At 45.3% G+C, this 21,436-nt stretch overlaps 3 protein-coding genes across 4 annotated transcripts in view; all 3 read left to right on the top strand.

Moving 5' to 3' along the window:
- LOC138799245 (alpha-2-macroglobulin-like protein 1) overlaps positions 1 to 3,043 on the top strand; it is a 34,940-nt gene extending 31,897 nt beyond the window's left edge. For both annotated transcript variants that reach the window (XM_069980160.1, XM_069980161.1), the window contains 4 exons: positions 462 to 530; positions 1,123 to 1,225; positions 1,860 to 1,901; positions 2,836 to 3,043. In XM_069980160.1, the coding sequence (XP_069836261.1) occupies positions 462 to 530; positions 1,123 to 1,225; positions 1,860 to 1,900 (213 nt within the window). In that variant the 3' untranslated portion in view covers position 1,901; positions 2,836 to 3,043. The remainder of the gene's footprint in view (positions 1 to 461; positions 531 to 1,122; positions 1,226 to 1,859; positions 1,902 to 2,835) is intronic.
- Positions 3,044 to 9,942: 6,899 nt separating this feature from the next.
- LOC138800005 (putative speedy protein E13) lies at positions 9,943 to 16,653 on the top strand. Its single transcript, XM_069981812.1, has 4 exons — positions 9,943 to 10,059; positions 15,166 to 15,266; positions 16,023 to 16,081; positions 16,567 to 16,653. The coding sequence occupies exons 1-4, from the start codon at positions 9,980 to 9,982 to the stop codon at positions 16,651 to 16,653; spliced, it is 327 nt and encodes a 108-aa protein (XP_069837913.1). The 5' UTR covers positions 9,943 to 9,979.
- Positions 16,654 to 16,769: 116 nt separating this feature from the next.
- Positions 16,770 to 18,549, top strand: LOC138799248 (speedy protein 1-B-like). Its single transcript, XM_069980165.1, has 3 exons — positions 16,770 to 16,931; positions 17,018 to 17,221; positions 18,275 to 18,549. The coding sequence occupies exons 1-2, from the start codon at positions 16,779 to 16,781 to the stop codon at positions 17,210 to 17,212; spliced, it is 348 nt and encodes a 115-aa protein (XP_069836266.1). The 5' UTR covers positions 16,770 to 16,778; the 3' UTR covers positions 17,213 to 17,221; positions 18,275 to 18,549.
- Positions 18,550 to 21,436: the final 2,887 nt, after the last annotated feature.

The raw sequence follows: 21,436 nt of genomic DNA, 5'->3' as shown, positions 1-21,436 counted from the left end.
AGATTAGTCGGCAGCAGAGAGCAGAGAACAAAGGATTACACAGTGGGAGCAATGTAAAAGCTGTATTCAGAAGTCAGAGAGGTCAGTGCTAACTGTCAGAAGAGATAGCCTGGTGATGTAGCTGTAAATTAACTCTTTGTTGTCCTGTTTTGGTGCTAATAAATCCAATTACAAAGTTTCTTAAAATCGCCTGTACTATTCATTTCTGCAAAGTATAACATGGACACCATTTAGATAAATGGCCAAGTAACACCTGGATGGCTTAAATCTACCAGAATCGTCTCTAGCTCTGCACTCCCACTCAGACAGGAAGAGCTCTAGCTATCCCCTCTATAGTGTCCATACATCATACACATAACATATGATAGATGTTGTCACCTTTAGATCTACTGTACATGTACTGTTGCTTTCCTCCTTATATATGAGAATGTCATCTCATCTTTCCCGTTTTTTTCTCCCAGCTCTTGGCTATTGACGTGGTAAAGAGAGTGGAAAGAAGTGAGATGGATATTACTATCTATTTGGACAAGGTACATGTATCTTTATATATAAATGACGTAACTTCAGACTTTTCTCAGAATTAAAGGTTTAGAGGCCAAAAAACTGTCCACATAATTTGATGTTAAAGGGGTTATCTAGGATAAGACAGAACACATCTACTTTCTTCCAAAAACAGCACCAACCCTGTCCTTGAACTGAGCTGCAATACCACACCCAAACTGAAGACAGGTGTGGCACTGTTTCTTGAAGAAAGCCGCCATGGTTTTCAAAGCCTGGATAACGCTTTTGAAATCTTCAAGATAGTAAAACTAATATATATATATATATATATAAATATATATATATATATATATATATATATATATATATATATGAGAGAGAGAGAGAGATTTATCAAACATGGTGTAAAGTGAAACTGGCTCAGTTGCCCCTAGAAACCAATCAGATTCCACCTTTCATTTTCCAAAGAGTCTGTGAGGAATGAAAGGTGGAATCTGATTGGTTGCTAGGGGCGACTGAGCCAGTTTCACTTTACACCATGTTTGATAAATCTCCCCCATAGTGTTTTTTACTATATATTATATACTGTCATTAACTTTTTGCCTTGTACTATCATTGTAGGTGACCTCCACACCAATTAAACTGTCTATAGAGATGGAGGAGCGAAATGAAGTGTTAGAATTGGCGCCGGCCATAGTGCTAGTAAAGGATTATTATCAGACCAGTAAGTGAATATTCATGCATTATTTCTGTCCAAAGCCCCTTTTACACAGGCAGATTATAGGCTGTGAGCGTTCCTAGAAACCCATAATCAGCCCATATAAAAATGATCAGTCGTCAAGTGGGCTTTTTCCTTCTTAATTTTCCAGACGCACATCTCTCTGTGTAAATAGGATGATAACAATGAAAGTCAAAGGCCACAATACAGCAATTGTTTGTATGGCGTGGCCGCTAGATTGATTGTGCCTTGTAAGGCCTTGTGCACACAGAGCAAGAGCAGGGGAATTCCACTGCGGAATGCCGCCAACCTCAGTGTCATAATGACACTCTTCCGACGCTGCACACGAACATTGATCTTACTGATCAGCGCATATAGTGCTGCCATAAAATGATACCAACTATTGCTGGGCACATTGCCAAACCATGCACAACGTCATCTTAGTTGGTAGAAAGGTGAGCAGGAGGCGCTGTAGTCAATATCTTCTGCCAAGTAAAACTACTGAAGTAGTCAACATGCATATTCATGTTACCATTTAACAAGGTCAGAAGATCGAATGATGTTTGATGCCCCCATGTTCTACTGTGTATATGTGCTTGTTTTTATTTGAATTAATAAAGATATATTTTACTTTGCACAGCACGACGTAAGGAGGAGATATATGTTAACCCCTGCGCTTAAGGTAACAAAAAAATAAACTAAAATAAGGCAGCTTTATTAAGTGAGCTTTTGTATTTTTTATGTATAATGTATAATATAGATCAGTTATACTAATTAGAACTATTCCCAGAGGGAGAATAGTTACAGTTACAGTTCCTGGACCTTAAATCATTTATGGACAGGGCTGGGGGGGAAATAAAAAAACAAGTTACCTGTCCCAAATACCTGTGCAAAACCGCGTCCCGCTCCTGGACCCTGACAGCTGTCTTCTGAGTTCTCCACCGACTACGTTGTGACCTGTCTGATGGATGCCTCACTCAGCCAGTCAGTGACTGGGGCAGAACACCGCAGCACTCACTGATTGGCTGAGCGGGCCAAATCCCACCAGTCTGTCATGTGGATCCCAGGTCCTGACGTGAAGATGACAGCCGGGAGCTCGGTGATGCAGCGCAGTGCGGGCACTGGGAGCAGTAAGCATAGTGTCTTTTTATCTTCCCCCCTCCCTCTGCTTTTTTACCGCCCCACCGGACTTCTCCTTTAAGCTCCAGACCCGAACAGGTACATAATTCTAAAGGGGCCTGCACTTAGTTCCCCATCGATTCTGTCTGTGGCAGCTTATCTGCATGAACATCATGAGATATATATATATATGTGTGTGTTTGCTAAGCTAAAAGACAGTTATCATTTATTTTATCTCCCTGTCAACCACCTGCATCTTCAGCTCTGAGCATGATATAGAGATCCCCTTTAAATGACACCCGGATAATGAATGAGACTTCTTCTCTTCTATTTAGAGGATTGTTCTAACTCCTAAGCATAAGGAATTTTAAGGTTTATTTGTTCTTGTCCCATATAAATGTATAAGATGCATTAAAGTTGTGAGCTGAATGTCCCCATGATGGCCCCCTCACCATTGTTCGATAGGCTTTCTAATATATTCTTCTTATGTTTTGTAGGTCCCGATATGGGAATTTGTTGAATATATGAAGGTCAAGCAGAGTCATCTGAGAAATTATCTATTTAATATTTATGACATAATAATAATATTTTAAATATTTATTTATTTAATAAGGCAAATTATTTCTCTATATCAATGACATTTAATTCTTTTGTTAAATATTTGAATTGATTAGGTAAATAAAAAAAAGGGATTTGCTACTGATAACTGATAACTTAGATAATGATAAGATAATATATTATATCCTATATGAAATATATTAAAGTACTCTTTTATTAAACATTTTGTCCTTTTAAATTTTTTTTATAATTTTTTTTTGCTTTGATGAGATCAGAGAAAAGCTACAGACTGAGGCCTAACAAATAACGGCATCTGGCAGAACAGGGTACAAAATTACACTGGAAACCAGATGCAAATACGTGTATATGTGTACATACAGTCCAATAAAAAAAAATTACACAGTAAGTGTTAGTTAGGGTCCTATTACACAGAGCGATTTCTAACGATTCACGACTAACGATAAATGATCGCAAACTAAATTGTTTATCGTTAACTTGAAATCATTCATCATATTACACAGAACGATGGTCGTTAGTTACAATCATTACTACGATCGTTATTGCGATCCCTACTACGATCGTTTACTCCATCTAATCCCAACAAAACAATGAACAATGTGCAATTACACTGAACGATTAGTGTACAAATGCGGAACTTGAGGGAACAAATGTGGAATTACAGCGAACGATGGGCGACAATTGTTCGGATCTAAATTAACGATCAACGACATACGAACAATTTTTAGATTGTTGCCTGCAATTACACAGAACAATTATTGTTTAAATAAAAGGGCCCTTACTTGTGTCTTTTCAGATGCGAGACCCTCAAGTTCGCACAACCAGTCAACCCTAACCCCCCCCCCCCCCCCCCCCCCGTCCAAAAGCCTGCTGAGCTGCCCACCCACTTCATAGTGGGAATAGTCACAGTGCAGCCCTATAGTCTCTTAGTGTTACAGCAGTGTAACGTAGCACTAAGACCCAGTTCCACATATTCAATCACATATATTCAATACAATCCACTCTTTCCTGTGTTGGAGAACTACAGGTCCTAGCATGGCACCGGCAGTCCTTGTAGACCACCTCCAACTTGTAGTTTTATTTCTTAGGCAATGTTCAAAGTATTTTTTGCTGATACACTATTAGGCCATGTGCAGACGCTGTAAGAGGCGTATCAGCGGATCAAGGTAGTGTGGTCAGGAGCGGTCAGGGCAGTGTGGTCAGGAGCGGTCAGGGCAGTGTGGTCAGGAGCGGTCAGGGCAGTGTGGTCAGGAGCAGTAAGGGCAGTGTGGTCAGGAGCGGTCAGGGCAGTGTGGTCAGGAGCGGTCAGGGCAGTGTGGTCAGGAGCGGTCAGGGCAGTGTGGTCAGGAGCGGTCAGGGCAGTGTGGTCAGGGCAGTGTGGTCAGGGCAGTGTGGTCAGGAGCGGTCAGGGCAGTGTGGTCAGGAGCGGTCAGGGCAGTGTGGTCAGGAGCGGACAGGGCAGTGTGGTCAGGAGCGGACAGGGCAGTGTGGTCAGGAGCGGACAGGGCAGTGTGGTCAGGGCAGTGTGGTCAGGAGCGGACAGGGCAGTGTGGTCAGGGCAGTGTGGTCAGGAGCGGACAGGGCAGTGTGGTTAGGGCAGTGTGGTCAGGAGCGGTCAGGGCAGTATGGTCAGGAGTGGACAGGGCAGTGTGGTCAGGAGCCGTCAGGGCAGCGTGGTCAGGAGCCGTCAGGGCAGTGTGGTCAGGAGCGGTCAGAGCAGTGTGGTCAGGAGCGGACAGGGCAGTGTGGTCAGGAGCGGTCAGGGCAGTGTGGTCAGGAGCGGTCAGGGCAGTGTGGTCAGGAGCGGACAGGGCAGTGTGGTCAGGAGCGGACAGGGCAGTGTGGTCAGGAGCGGACAGGCCAGTGTGGTCAGGAGCGGACAGGGCAGTGTGGTCAGGAGCGGTCAGGAGCAGTGTGGTCAGGAGCGGACAGGGCAGTGTGGTCAGGAGCGGTCAGGAGCAGTGTGGTCAGGAGCGGTCAGGGCAGTGTGGTCAGGACCGGACAGGGCAGTGTGGTCAGGAGCGGTCAGGGCAGTGTGGTCAGGAGCCGTCAGGGCAGTGTGGTCAGGAGCGATCAGAGTAGTGTGCTCAGGAGCCGTCAGGGCAGTGTGGTCAGGAGCGATCAGGAGCAGTGTGGTCAGGAGCGATCAGGAGCAGTGTGGTCAGGCGTTGGTGTCCTGCATCAGCAGTAAATGGAGGTACCAATACTCATCACCTTATCATGAAATACTTTTGCTGAGGCGAAGGAAATATATATATATATATATATATATATATATATATATATATATATATATATATATACATATACAGTGCACCACCAGGGCTTCATTCACTTTAATAAATAGCTGACCCAGCCAGGAGATAAAACCATTTGTGGAAGAAAGCCGAGCATGTTCTTCTAATCCAGGACAGCCCCCTTAATGGGGTCAGTCAAGTTTCCTGCATGGCATCCAGCATTTTGTCAGACAAAACAGCTCTGTATGGTGATCCATACTGCTTGGTTATTTTGGTCTCAACATCCAACTGAGGCATCAGACTAATCTTCCAATTAAAGGGGTAGTTCAACAAAAAATGTTTCTTTTAAATAAACTGGTGTCAGAAAGTTCCAGAGATTTGCACTTTACTTCTATTAAAAAATCTCCAGTCTTCCAGTACTTATCAGCTGCTGTATGCTCTACAGAAAGAGGTGTTTTCTTTCTAGTCTTACACACTGCTCTCTGCTGCCACCTCTGTCCATGTCAGAAACTATCCAGAGCAGTAACAAATCCCCATAGAAAACATCTCTTGCTCCCCAAAGTGGAAAGAATACACCACTTCCTGCTGGACATACAGCAGATGATAAGTACTGGAAGAATTGAAATTTTTAATAGAAGTAAATTACAAATCTTGGGCACTTTCTGCTACCAGTCGATTTGAAAGAACTTTTTTTTTTTTTTTTTTTGCTGAACTACCCCTTTAAAGAGAACCTGTCACACTGAGAATACAGTCCAATCTACTAACAGCATGTTACAGGGCAGGAGGAGGAGTCCATTCTGCCCTAAGAAGTCATGTGGGTGGTCCTACTTACCAGCAATCTGTATATAAGTGTTATTGTAAAGAGTAGGACTGCTTTAATGTTAGTTAACTAGTGTAGAATGAGCAAAGTAGTCAAGTGGGTGGTGCTACAGTTCTTTCTACAGGCACACTTATTGACTGAGCTGTCAATCACTGAATAAGCCCGCCCCCATGACTACTTAATGCAAAATAAGCAAAAAGTTACATTAATTAATTGAATTAATGACAAGTTATCTATATATATACACTGTAGATATATATATCATATTTGTTCGGCTCCTCCTGCTCCTGCAGACTACGATGACAGGTCCCCTACAATGGAGAATTATCCGACCTCCCTAGTGAGGGTCACAGGAGTTTTGTTGCTGCACCCAGGGTCAGGGTCAGCACCCGATGAGCTGGGACAAGTCCTGGGACCACCTGGGCCCCAATGTTGGCCATTGTTTTCTGCTGTGTACACATTAGTAGGTAAATGACACAGTAACCCCACAATCCATGATATGTGCTGAGGATGAGGATAGTATTCCCTGTATTACAGGGTAACATCTAGGACCTGCAGAAACACCTCCCCATATGTAACCCATGTGTATACGGTGTAATATATCTATGTATCTGCATATACAAGACACATTGTCCCTCAGCCAGGAAAACAACATGGCGGCTGCTGCATATAGTTCTAGATGGAGGAAGGACAAGAAACAGGACAACGGCTCCAATATATACAGCAGTGTGTATAGTAATACTATAGGAGGCCTAATATTATAGCAGTGGGATCCCCTATACATATATGGGTCTCTACGGCAACAGCCAACAGCCAATAGGATCGCAGGATTAGATTTCAAACTGAGATAAACAACGGCAGTTGGTGCCAGTCTATGAACGTTCTTTGAGCGGACAGGACTGACTCCCTGCTATCTGCAGAAAGATTTTTGGTATTTTGAGATTTTTTTCTTCAAGATGCGATTCTACGTCAGCGAGGAGATGATATCACCTACAGCGAGCGAGGAGAGGTACAACACCAACTCTAATAGGAGGAATAGCATCACTGATCTGTACGGTGATAGGTGGTGACTCCATATTGTGACCAATCTCCATTTTAGATTTCCAGGACGAGGAGGAGGACCAGGAGGAGGACCAGAAGGAGGACGAGGAGGACAACGAGGAGGACCAGAAGGAGGACGAGGAGGACAACGAGGAGGAGGACCAGGAGGAGGACGAGGAGGACAACGAGGAGGAGGACCAGGAGGAGGACCAGAAGGAGGAGGACGACCCAGCCGGAAGAGGAAGATCCAGCAGATCAGCTACTATGAGGAGACGTGAGTGAATCTACTAAAGAGGGTTAGAGGGCCAAAGTTAGAAAAACATGCCTCCTTTCTTCCAGAAAGAGCGCCACTCTTGTGTTTGTGTGTGATATTGCAAGTCAATTCCATTGAGGTGAATGGAGCAGAGCTGTAATTCCACATACAACCTGAGGACAGGTGTGGCGCTGATTTTTTTTGGGTGGGGGGGAACTATGGGGGAGATTTATCAAGCAGGTGTAAAGTAGAATTGTCTTAGTTGCCCCTAGCAACCAATCAGATTCTACCTTTTACTTTTCAAAAAATCTGTGAGGAATAAAAAGGTGGAATCTAATTGGTTGCTAGGGGCAAGACAATTCTACGTTACACCAGTTTGATAAATCTCCCCTTATGTTTTTTTATCCTAGGAAATCCCTTTAAGGACACAGAAAATATATTCTGTACCCGTCTATATATACACCTGTCCATGTAGAATGGCATATAAAAGTGATGGGGAGGGGGCACTACCCAGGATGTGTATTGTACAGGACACCCTAAGGCACCGGTGTCATATCTGACCCCCCCCTTCCGACAACTGTTTCATAACTACAATTCCCATCATTCCTGGATAATCAGAGCTTCAGCTTTAGCTTCCAGGAATGATGGGAATTGTAATATGGCGACAGCTGGATGGCTGCAGGTTTGCTGTGGATCTGCTGAAGATCTATTGAGGATCAGTGGCGGAAACCTGCAGCAGATCCACAGTGTGTGAACAGACTCTAAATGGCCGGGGTCACGTACAGGATTCTGCTCCTCATTGTGATCCTCATGTGCTCTGGACCCCCTGCGGGTTTTGATAGAAATGCTGTCAATCCTGTGTGTGACCCCAGCCTTACTGCACACAGACAGGGCGCCCCCTGTGGTAATGTCACATACTGACAGCAGGGACAATCTCACTGTAAAATACATGTGTGTCCTGTACAGTGTAAGGACTGAGATGGACATGGAGGAAACTCTGTGCAGTACAGGCTCCATGTAGCAGAGCTCAGCGCAGTGGACTCTGCAGGGAGGGAGGGGGACTGAAAGACAACCAAACACACGTACAGATGTGGCTGGAAGGGGTATTCCAGTTTACAGGGTCGGCCTTAGCTTCAGTGATACCGGGTGAAAGAATTTTCTACTATGGCCCACCTCTCCTAGACTACCTGCCGCGCCTCTCCCTATCACACACGGAGGGATTAAACATTATTTTCCCAGGTATAAAGCTGCTGCAGCCGATACATGCCGCGAGCTGCACAGGGGCCTTATACTGTGCTGCAGGGAACCAAATCAGACCAATTGTGCTGATTGGCTCCCTTTAAAGTGACTGTACCACCAGGCCCAGGCTGAAGCACTGGAGGCGGGCCGACCCCCCCTTAGTGGGAGGAAACCCCAGCCCCTCTATGATAGGGTTCCATTGATTCTAATGGAGTCACGTCATGGAGGGGCTGGAGTTTCTTCCCACTAAGGGTGGGTCGGCCCGCCTCCAGTGCTTCAGCCTGGGCCTGGTGGTACAGTCATTTTAAACAGCTAAGGGTCTATTTACACAGAAAGATTATCTGCCAGATTATCTGCCAAAGATTTAAAGCCAAAGCCAGGAATGGATTTCTAGTCTGTTTCTGGCTTTGGGTTCAAATCTTTGGCAGATAATCTGGCAGATAATCTTTCTGTGTACATGTACCCTAAGCTCAGAGGTTTCTAGCATACCAGCTATAGGGCTGTGTTCACACATTGGGGGATATTTATCGACAGTAAGACGGTCTTCTGTTGCCTATAACAACCAATCAGAGGTCGGATTTCACTTTGTCCACACTCATTAATATATGAGAGCTGAGCTGTGATTGGCTGCTATGGGCAACAATGGACAATATTACTATAAGACGATAAATCTTCTCCAAAGTCTTCACTGTGTTTTATGCTGCATATTATGACATTGATAATATTAGGAAATCACTGCAAACAATATTGCAAGTGTGAACACAGACTTACACCAAGAGCCTGGCTGTCAATGAGTGACACCCCCTCCTATAGATTGTATGGGCACAGCTCCTGTATGATCCCTCTTACATAGCACAAGCACAGCCACACATCAGTCTCCTCCATGCTGTACCCTGCAGCACATCTCACTTACTTACCATTGTCTTTATTACAGAGGTATCAGCTCAGCTCTGCTCCCTTCCTCATGGAGACTCACATTGAGGATTACATGTCTCCTCCGCTCCACACATAACACAGCCAGGAGGAAAGTGAGATGTGCTGCAGTGTACAGCATGGAGGAGGCTGAGGGGACACATGGTGGAAGACATATGCACTATTCTATATCCATGTATTATGCAGTGATATATACTGTATATATAGAGATGTACCTGTCTGTGGCAGCCAGTGATCCCCCCATAATACCCCACAGCAGTGACAGTCATAGACCCCCCAGGATAGTGTTATCTGTAACCACCCCCCTATGAGGGTGACTGCCATAGACCCCCATAACAATGACAGCTACAGGACAGATCACTCCCCTATAGTAGTAATAGCTATAGATCCCTCCATAACAATAGCTGCCATAGACGGCCACACGTAACCATGACAACCATGGTCCTCTCCCATAATAGTGACATCCACTGTCTGCCCCCTATAGGACCCCATACAGAGAGTGACAGGACCCCCAGTAGTAGTAGCAGCAGGGTCCCCATAACATGGCCCCAGGGTCCAGGCATACACCACCTCTCCTCTGGCTGAGTAGGAAGCAGAATGGCTGCAGAGCCTGGGTCTCCCTGTAGGTAACACTGCCACCTGCTGGCTGCACCTGTCATACCTCCAGCAGCCTGGACATAGGGGCAGCGTCCTGCCTGAGGGGGAGGGGCCAGGAGGGGGAGGGGCCAGGAGGGGGATCCCTTTACAGGAGACGTCACATATACAGGTATCTGAGGGGGAGGGGCCAGGAGGGGGGATCCCTGTACAGGAGAAGTCACATATACAGGTATCTGAGGGGGAGGGGCCAGGAGAGGGGGGGATCCCTGTACAGGAGAAGTCAAATATACAGGTATCTGAGGGGGAGGGGCCAGGAGGGGGGATCCCTGTACAGGAGAAGTCAAATATACAGGTATCTGAGGGGGAGGGGCCAGGAGGACAGTCCCGTTTTCGAGGTGGTGTCCCGCGGTCCCGGAACGGCACCCAGTGTCCCGCATTATATGTGAGCCAACCAGAAAAATAACAAAGCAGTAATTCACCTGTCCGTCGGTCCCAGCAGCTCCTCTCCAGGCAGAGCCCGCACTCCTGTCATTCTCCGGCGCGGGCAGCGGGGTACAGAGTCACTGACTGTGCCGGGTTAATGACAGAGGCTGCAGGACACATCCGGCACAGTCAGTGACTCTGTACCCCGCTGCCCGCCATGGAGGATGACAGGAGTGCGCGCTCTGCCGGGAGAGGAGCTGCTGGGACAGGCGGACAGGTGAGCCCCCCTGCCCCCCTGACCAGCCCGCCACTGTCCCCACCAGAAAAACAACAAATCAGTAACTCACCTGTCCACCTGTCCCAGCAGCTCCTCTCCCGGCAGAGCACGCACTACTGTCATCCTCCAGCGCGGGCAGAGACGCAGCCTGCGCCGGATGCGTCCTGTGGCGTCTATCATGAATTATAGAGGCTGCAAGGACACCGGGCGCAGGCTGCGTCTCTGTACCCCGCTGCCCGTGGCGGAGGATGATGGGAGTGCGTGCTCTGACAGGAGAGGAGCTGTTGGGACCGGCAGGCAGGTGAGTTGCTGGTTTGTTGTTTTTCTGGTCGGGCCACACTATATGGAGGCATTGGCTACTATGTGGGGGCATTGGCTACTATGTGGGGCACTATGTGGAGGGATTGGATACTATGTGGGCACTATATGGGGCATTGGCTACTATGTGGGGCATATATGGGGGCATTGGCTACTATGTGGGGCATATATGGGGCATTGGATACTATGTGGGGCACTATATGGGGGCATTGGATACTATGTGGGGCACTATATGGAGGGATTGAATACTATGTGGGCCACTATATGGAGGGATTGGATACTATCTGGGGCACTATATGGGGGCATTGGCTACTATGTGGGCACTATATGGGGGCATTGACTACTATGTTGAGGCATTGGATACTATGTGTGGGCACTATATGGAGGGATTGGATACTATGTGGGCACTATATGGGGCATTGGATACTATGTGGGCACTATATGTGGCATTGGATACTATGTGGGGCACTATATGGAGGGATTGGATACTATGTGGGGCACTTTATGGGGGCATTGGCTACTATGTGGGCACTATATGGGGGCATTGGCTACTATGTGGGCACTATATGGGGGCATTGGCTACTATGTGGGGGCATTGACTACTATGTGGGGCACTATATGGAGGGATTGGATACTATGTGGCCACTATATGGGGCATTGGATACTATGTGGGGCACTATATGGGGGCATTGGATACTATGTGGGGCACTATATGGGGGCATTGGCTACTATGTGGGGCACTATATGGGGTGATTGGCTACTATGTGGGGCACTATTGGGGCATTGGATACTATGTGGGGCACTATATGGGGGGATTGGATAGTATGTGGGGCACTATATGGGGGGATTGGATACTATGTGGGGCACTATATGGGGGATTGGATACTATGTGGGGCATTATATGGGGCATTGGATACTATGTGGGTCACTATATGGGGGCATTGGATACTATGTGGGGCACTATATGGGGGATTGGATACTATATGGGGCACTTTTGGGGGGATTGGATACTGTATAGGGCACTATAATTGGGTTTGGATACTATATGGGGTACTATATGGCGTGGCTATGGAGGGTTGCTATGGGGGCGTGGCTATGGGGACCGCGGCGCACATGTCCCTCTTTGCAAAAGTTGAGAGGTATGGATCCCTGTCCAGGAAAAGTCACATATACAGGTACCTGAGGGGGAGGAGCCAGGAGAAGGGGGATCCCTGTACAGGAGAAGTCACATATACAGGTATCTGAGGGGGAGGGGCCAGGAGGGGGGATCCCTGTACAGGAGAAGTCACATATACAGGTATCTGAGGTGGAGGGACCAGGAGGGGGGATCCCTGTACAGGAAAAGTCACAGAGCACAGCAGCACAGGGATTCACAGCAGCACAGGGATTCACAGCAGCATAGGACAGGCTGGAGAGTAAATGGTACCAGGATTCACCACTTATTTTCCCTGACTATTGGAGAGGGTTGGCTACTATATAAGAGACTATTGGGGAGGGCTGGCTACTAGATAAGACACTATTGGGGAGGGCTGGCTACTAGATAAGACACTATTGGGGAGGGCTGGCTACTATATAAGACACTATTGGGGGCTGGTTACTATATGGGTCACTATTGGGAGGGCTGGCTAGTATATAAGAGACTATTGGAGAGGGCTGTCTACTATATAAGAGACTATTGGAAAGGGCTGTCTACTATATAAGAGACTATTGGGGGCTGGTTACTATATGGGTTACTATTGGGAGGGCTGGCTACTATGTGGAACTCTAACAGTAGGCCTGGCTAGTATGTGGGGCACTATGGAGGGGGGGGCTACTACATGGGTCATAATTATGGGATTACCTACTGCTTGGGGGATATAATGTGTAACTTTCATGTCGGGAAAATTACTTTCAGATAGGCAGTGCCAGGAACGCTGCACGCTGCTCTGACAATGCCAAAAATGCCGCATGCAATCTTCATTAACCCATAGGGGCACCTGGACGTTCAGCTATGGGAGTTCAGAGGGGGGTCGTGCGGCGACCCGCTCTGAACTGACGCGATCCCGGGTGCTATATGCAGCAGCCGAAAGCAATAGAGTGCCTATCTCAAGTATCTATGCAGTATTACTATACTATCTATGAGAGATCAGTGTAGTAATACTAGAAGTTCAAAATATACAAAACAGTTTTAGTAGAAGTAGTTTTAGTAATTAGTGGTGCAAAAAATAAGGGCTCCTCTGGGTCTCTAGGTGGAAAAATGCAAGTGCTATGGCCTTATATACACAAGGTGGAAAAAAGGAAGGTGCAAAAATGAAAACTGTCTGTGTCCCCTAAGGGTTAAATATGAAGGTTGGCCGGCGACATTGTCCAATTTTTTAATTTTGGCCCACTGTTTATTTGAGTTGACACCCCTGTTGTAGAACATTTTATGGTAAAAGAAATGGCGCCATTACAAAGTACAATTGGTACAGGGATCACATCGGCCTCCATGTTTAGTAATTGATGTGACCGTCTCTGCTCTTTAGGGGGTTAGGCCTATTGGTAGAACGCTGTGCAGATCTGCCATTAAACCTAGTGCTGTATATCCTCTCTATATATACTGTATAGAACATCAGCAGCTATACATACATCAATGAAGAAAGGGCACTTCTGTTACTGCCGTGTGGCGGCCTCAGATCTGCCGGATTTACTGAAAGGGAACCAATCACTTCAGACATGCCCAGGAGCTGTACATACAGTGTAACGAAGCCCCCTGCACTATTTCCGGATGTGTCACTGACACCTATGAGCTTTGACATAACCCCTAGAGATGAGCGAACCTCCAGCATGCTCAAGTCCATCCGAACCCGAACAATCGGCATTTGATTAGCGGTGGCTGCTGAAGTTGGATTAAGTCCTAAGGCTATGTAGAAAACATGGATATAGTCATTGGCTGTATCCATGTTTTCCAGACAACCTTAGGGCTTTATCCAAGTTCAGCAGCCACCGCTAATCAAATGCCGAACGTTCGGGTTCGTATGGACTCAAACCCAAAGCCGGTTCGCTCATCTCTAATAACCCCCCAAAATGAAGTCTGTAAATGTCCCGGACTGTATGCAAATTCCTTCAACTAGTCATGTGGGCGTTCCTCAGCGCCGAACTAGTCACCCATTTTTAATCTCCGAAATGCCCCTCTTACCCCAGTGGCTTATAAGACGTCCCCTTTATTGGTATTTTATAATATACTTTGGTGCCGTGTCAATAATTTTAAAATATATAAAATACATAGTCACTACTATTCTTTGACAGACTTCCTGCACCTCTCGGCACCTCTCCATTATCTGCTCGGGCCGTATACATCAGGGTTCCTGTCTATTTGCAGTATAGAATAGTGGAGCAGCTGGCAGTAATTCCTGCAGAAGTCTCCAGTAACATGCACATAGTGACAGGGGCTTCTTGTTGTGTATACGATGGGCGGCTGGGGGTGGCGGATGTCTCTAGGAATGGAATAGTGGAATTGGGGGAGGCTACTAGGAAATGTCATGTCTTACCTTTTGGTGACAGTATGCATTTCATTCCTAACATGTATCCAGCCTGTAGTAACTGATGGTCTATCAGATAGCTCATTGATATTAGATTGGTAGTGGTCTAACTTCCTGAACCCTCACTGGTTTAAAGGGGCTGCCATGCTGATGCAGGCTGCAGAGGGGTCCACTAATGGTGGTGCAAGGAACTGCAGCATTGCCCTGTTCACTTTAAAGGGGTTATCCAGCGCTACAAAAACATGGCTACTTTTCCCCCTACTGTTGTCTCCAGTTCAGGTGCAGTTTGCAATTAAGCTCCATTTACTTCAATGGAACTGAGTTTCAAAACCCCACCCAATCTGGAGACAACAGTAGGGGGAAAGTGGCCATGTTTTTGTAGCGCTGGATAACCCCTTTACTACACTGCAGTACCTTTCTATACCAGCATTACAACTATGGTAACTGCAGGGCTGTGACCTTCCATGAGTGTTTTGGCCTCTTCACATGGCTGAGTGGCTTGATCGAAAGGATAGGCCGTCAGATATTACAGGCTGGATAAATTGTCTAAATTGGAGAATTCTCTTCTGTCAATGGACTTTTAGTGTTGTGACACCTTACCCTTCTCCCACAGTACATCAGCCATCCCAGGAGAGCCGCCAGAGAAGAAGAGGAAGAAGATGGTAGAGCCGATCCCGCAGACCGAGGTGTTTTCTACTTTCTTCAGGATCCTTGGTAAGACTCAAAGGTCTGACTTAAAGGTCACACTAGTGCGGCGAAGCTGTGTCAGTACACTAGGCTAAACTTTAAAACAGTTTTGGATCTCCCAGCATCGTAATTATTCATTATACTGGGAGCTCTGAGCTCCGGTCCACAGAACACAGTTTAATCTGTTACATGTGGCGGTAAAACCATGACCGTGGTATGTAACTACATAATATGTAACTGAGGGGTTTTCATACCTTTCATTGGTAGGCTGATGTCATAACTGCCAGGTTTTTCATGTATGTGCCCTTGTGCAGTGAAAGAAAAACATACTAAACTAAAATAATACCCCCCCCCCCCATATAAAAATAAAATAAAAAAATTGTAATTTAAGAAAAAAAGAAAATGATGAAAAATAATCCATAGAGATAGGCAAAATTACTGTAAGGCCTGGTTCAATGGAAAATGGATCCAAATGGATGGCAAACAATTGCATTCATTTTTTTTCATCAGTTTTTGTATCTGTCCCCCCCCCCCTCCCATAAAATGGATATGTTAAACGGACTGCAAAGACGCAGTGTAAACCCCCAGCCTAAGTTCGTTCCTCTCTAAAGAACACTATAAAAAACAAACACAAGTATGGTGGTAAGTTCTTAACGTACCTCCCAAAGAACAGAAAGAGAGCTATGAAAAAGTCATATATATCTGAAAATAATACAGAGTTATAACTCTTAGGATATGTTCACAGACTACATAAACAACGGCCATTATTTCTGCTCTTTCTAGAGGACAGCGACATCCGACTATTCCTGGCCAGGGATCGCTGTTACAAGATCTCGGACAAGGTAGTATAACATTATATAGATAAAGACACATGACTGTACAGAACAGAATCCCCACCAGATGTGCAGGTTATGTGGTCATTATATTACTGAATTACATGTATATGCATGGGTTATGTGCTCATAGTCATTGTGCAATAATTTTTTTTTACATTTTACAGTTTTGCTCCATTTGGTTTCTGCAGCATTCATGTATTACAGACGTCCAGGATAAAGCCCCAACATGTCCATCAGTTGTATCTGGTATTGCAGCTTATCTCCACTGCAGTGAATGGAAGTAAGCTGCAATACCACATACACACATATACACACACTCACACATATACAAATACACACAGACACATATATACATACACACAGAAATACACACACAATATATATAAACATATACACGCACACAGCCATGTTTGTCTCTCTGACCCTGTGCAGCCACTATCAGTATTGTAGAAATCTACTAGCAGCCTCTAACTTTCTTCTCACCCTACTAGTACCTCCTGGCAATCGTTCTCGAGTACTTGTGGAGAGCGAGGATAAGTACCGAGAATTATAGACGATACTTCTTTCCAGCCCTGTGAGTTTCTTTTCTCTCACCTGATATGTATATACATGCTGATGATTAAAGAGTAAAATAAGTTATAGAACTAGAAAATCCTTGTAGATAACTTGTATAATATCTTCTGCCAGATTTCTAGCCAACCAGATGGAGGAGGAAGAAGACTATCTACATGAGATCTACCCGTGGGACCTTGGAAGCAATTGGAAGATGAAGACCGAAGACCTGCACGAGAGACGCAACCAGTTGCTCATCCGCCTTGGATTTCGTGCTTGGGTAGACCGGGACACCTGCGACTTCGTAAGTAAAGAGGAAAAAAATATGTCCAGTCTGTGTAGAATCTCTGGTAATAATTGTATTGTAACTCATAGACTATTTCTTTCTAGATCATGGCCAAACATCGCTTACACTGGGCATGGGCAAGAGACCGGCAGATCCACCACAGCCGGTCCAACCGCGATTTTAGGAGAGATGAGAGCGAGTTCACCATCTACGGCCCAGAGAGGATCCCACCATCGTGCGCCCTTTGTAAGAACTGCCAGATGGAGAGCAAGGTGACACCCGGCACCGCAGAGTCATGAACATCACAGGTGAGTAAAAGGCTGGTGTGGAAGAAGAGTTTAAACTTAAAGTGTCGTTACAAATAACTTCTGACATACCACGGAGATGTGTCAAAAGTTTTGATCAGTCTGAGTGTTCAAACCCTGACCGGTCGTGAGAACAAAGTGGGAGAAGCCAGCGCTCAGTCCGGCTCTGTTCTCACTGACACAGAGCGGGGTAGTACAATACTTTCCCCATTGGATTAGCCCCACTGGACCATGGGGTTAATCCATATGCAAATATTTTATTACAATTACAATCCATAAGCAAATCTTATACTTGTGGACATACACTTAGCCCATATTCCACAGCATGAGACACGATGTAAATGGGCGCTGATCGGCTAGATTGGCTCTCACTTACAGAGCCTATTACACAGCTTAATGCCGTCTGCCTCCTAGTACACAAAGAGATGTTTGGCCAACAGCAGATTTTGGTATGACAGGTTAAGGCTATGTTCACATTAAGTAAAAACAAGTCGTATTTCACAACAAGGTTGTTTCAGAAATAACGGCCATTATTATGGAATACAGCCATTGTTTCTACATAGTGTGGACATAGCCTTAAAGGGAATAATCAGCCTACAAGCTAATTTTTTCGGTTAACCACTGACTCTTTTACATAGGGCAATATCTGTCTGATTTTGCAGATAATCACTCCGTGTAATAAGCCCTTTCCTTTTAAATGACTCCCAAGCAAAGAACTAGGAATTGAGGAAAGAGGGCGTCTTCCTTATTTACTATCTCAGGCAATTGGGAGTATAAAGAACCTCTAAAGGCAGCACACACATGACATAGAGGAATGGCTTAATTTTTAGTCTTCAGTGTTATATACTGAATCTTATTCGTGCAGATATGGAGAAATGAGATAAAGTATTGATTGAAGGCACATTTCATTACTAAGTGATTTATAACAAAGAATCTCTTCTACCATTTATTAGCTTCTGAGATATAACATGACATGCATTGCTTCCTTCATTGATGTTTTGGTTTCTTCAGTAAACATACCTAAATTTTCTTTTCTATTCTTTTTTTTATAACTAGCATTTGCTGTTGCCAGGATGGGGGCCAAGAACTTCAAGATCAGCTAGGATGAGAAGACCCAGACGCCTACAAGATGAGGTTGTATCATTTATATTGTCACACACATAACTGCATTTTACACATAGTGTTACCTCCCTTAGCATGCCCAGAGGAAGGGTAATACAGTAGCCATGGATTCCCTTCAGGTTTCCTCCACAGGGGTTTTTTCCTGACCTGAGTGTTACTGTATTGGAGGTAGCAAACACAACACAACACACACAATAAAATTCACATTATTTAACACTCAGTACTGTGTCTGAGTCATTTCTTCAGTGTCGGTGTGTGGATTTAAAGGGATTGTCTCATCGCAGCAGCCATGGCTGGCCTGACCTATGCTCTTGTATTGAATTATAGTAGCCTATGGCAGCTATTGCTGTGAATGAATGGCATGAATGGCTAATACTATCCTACAGGGACAGCTCAAGTCCACCACCTTTATTTTGGGTCATATTTGGTGGAAGGGGGTATCAAGCAGAGAACAGCCCATTATCTATGCATGATAACCACAATTAAAGTTTTATTTGCTTTATGGGCAGATTTCAAACATATAAATAAAGCCATTGCAACTGTTCTACTCACATTTGATTCTGTTATAAAGTTTGGTGTATTGGTGTATTCACCTGGACAATCTATGTTCTGTGCTAAACATTACTTGCTTACATATGCTTATTGTATATACAGGTTCAGACAGGCTTGGGGAATCCCCCTTTGGGCTCTAAACTAAAGTGGGCCCCCGGCACCCGGGGAACCTACGGCCACTTCCATTGGGGAAGGGGGGAGGGGACTCAGCTGCCAGGTGCTGCACCTTAACTATAAGTGCTCATAATGAGATAAATGTGGCACTCTGAATAATAGGGCTAAAGGGCCATTGGTTCACCGCCCAGTTATCCACACTTGTGGCTCCAGGCAGCGCTATGTCTGGCACTCTCTCCCCAGCGCTCCGGCAATAGACTGATATCATTTATGCGCTTTGTAGAATAAAGTGAAGTGAGAGGAAGTGGTTATTTAACTGACATAAGGCTGCCACACATGGTTTCCCCACTCTTCTATGAGGACAGCAATGTATTTTCTCTCCAGTCAGTAAATCGCCTTGAATGATGTAAAACAAACATTGTAAGCACTTACTGTACCTGTTCAGATTACACTTCACTGTCCCCATGTGCAGCTCTGCCCTGTGTCGTTGCTCTGTATGTAATAGCTCTGATCACCTCCTTCCAGGGCCGGATTGGGACTGAAAATCAGCCCTGGCCCTCAGACCCCAGCAGCCCACATACAATGTCACCCCTCACATATCATGGGAATTCTGCAGAGGATTCTATTAGCAGAGGATCTCCCCACTGATCTAGAAGGTCTAATCATGACAGGTACACTTTATTAAGATTGACAGGTACACTTTAAACCCCCAGGGGAGGGGGCTGCTTAAAGTTCTACTTACTCTGGTCTATAATAGGAGAACAATGTTATAAAGTATCACAAGAAAAATATAAATATATCAAACAGTGCAACCCCACATGGGCTAAGCCAGTGCGAATCACCACCCCAATTAACAAGTTACTGTATATGGGTAAAAATGGGACACCGCATATGTACTTAAAGGATTTTATATCTATTTAGGGGGTTGCAATGTTCAAACATAAGATGATATTGTAAGAACTGAATATTATTAAGTATTGTTCTTAAGAATATGTGGGTAGAAAGTAAATGGCCATATAATTGATCCGGCGATTGTTCATGTAGTCCTGTCCGCACCGTCAAACCATGTAAGTGAGCATCAATGTACTTGATCAGCACTCACACTGGACAGCAGTCTACTGCCCGAAGCTGCCAAAGAACTGTCTCATGGATGAAATCAGTGAATTGAACTGCAAAGTGCACAGAAATGGCGCAGAGGACGACCATCTTGGAAGCCACCGATCACTGTCAACCGAGCACTCATAGCTATGATAGTATATAGACAAAACGTCTCAAATGTTTCCTAACCTCTAACAATCTACAACCTACTGTTCATATCTCCCAGACTGTGCCCCCCTTATCCCCTATCACTACACCCCTACTCAGAGGTGACAAGTCAAGCTGATTGGATGCTCAGAACATGTCACTCTTATCCATTATAACTTCTTGAGTAGACATCAGCCCCCATTCCACTGTGATAATAGCTCCAAAGCTCTAGTCAGACACAAATAACATCCTTTGGCTTGGATGCCTCTTCTCCATTCAGACTTCATATCTAAATAGCACTTGGCTTCTTATCTGCATAACACCACTCTTCTCTCCACACCTCCTCGCTGTCTTTACTGGGGTCACACTGTGTTTTAGGATGACGTGTCACGGGCCTGAACATATCAAGCTGCCTGAAAGTCACAGTGTAGAGCAACCAATCACAGCTCACCATCTATTTTTCCAAACTGAGGTAAGATGTAAAATCTGAGCTGTGATTGGTTGCTGCAGATAAATAAAAACACAGTTTGAGGGTCAGGCAGCTCGGTTAATCTGGGAAATGAACTCTGTTTCCCTACATACACTTGGGCTGTATACAAAATCATAGAAGATCAACAAGATTTATTTATTTATTTTTAATGATATGACACCGCCAAATGCAATCTCCCCCCCCCCCCCAACAAAAAAAAAAACAATAAAAGATCTAACACCATCTACCTGTCAGGCCAACAGTCTATTCTTGCCAAAACTTGAAATATACCCTGAACCATCACTGTAACTCTCCTTTCCCCATATTGATGACAAGCGCTCACAGTTTAAAGGCCCACTGCACAGGGGCCCAGGGTGGCAGAGGGGACCCTGAATGATGGAGCTGGCACCGCTCTAAATATAAGTGATTTGGACCATGGGTCCCACTTGAGCCTCCGGCCCATGGCGGCCACCCATACAGCCCATATTATAATGCACCAGTGGCCACGGGGGTTGGCTCCCTTAGTGCACTGGCCTCATAGCAGTTGCATGGTCTGCCTTTATGGTATCTATGCCACTACTCCTTTGCAGCCTAGTGTGATAAGTAAGTATGATGGAGGAGTGTCTTTTTGCAGTCACATCCTTTATATGTAGCATATTTGTATACATGATCCTTATTTGCTCCTTATTACACAAATGACAGACATAGGACAAGAC

The sequence above is a fragment of the Dendropsophus ebraccatus genome, chromosome 8 (genome assembly GCF_027789765.1).
Source record: "Dendropsophus ebraccatus isolate aDenEbr1 chromosome 8, aDenEbr1.pat, whole genome shotgun sequence".
In the NCBI taxonomy this organism is placed as follows: domain Eukaryota; kingdom Metazoa; phylum Chordata; class Amphibia; order Anura; family Hylidae; genus Dendropsophus; species Dendropsophus ebraccatus.
This window is presented reverse-complemented; position numbering and strand designations above follow the sequence as displayed.

Excerpts from the sequence above, each read along its gene's own strand:
- LOC138800005 (XM_069981812.1), top strand. The coding sequence starts at position 9,980 with ATGGCCCCAGGGTCCAGGCATACACCACCTCTCCTCTGGCTGAGTAGG. Across the intron at positions 15,267-16,022 it reads TACTTTCTTCAGGATCCTTG|AGGACAGCGACATCCGACTA; the intron begins GTAAGACTCAAA and ends TGCTCTTTCTAG. Across the intron at positions 16,082-16,566 it reads GTTACAAGATCTCGGACAAG|TACCTCCTGGCAATCGTTCT; the intron begins GTAGTATAACAT and ends TCACCCTACTAG.
- LOC138799248 (XM_069980165.1), top strand. The coding sequence starts at position 16,779 with ATGGAGGAGGAAGAAGACTATCTACATGAGATCTACCCGTGGGACCTT. Across the intron at positions 16,932-17,017 it reads ACCGGGACACCTGCGACTTC|ATCATGGCCAAACATCGCTT; the intron begins GTAAGTAAAGAG and ends ATTTCTTTCTAG.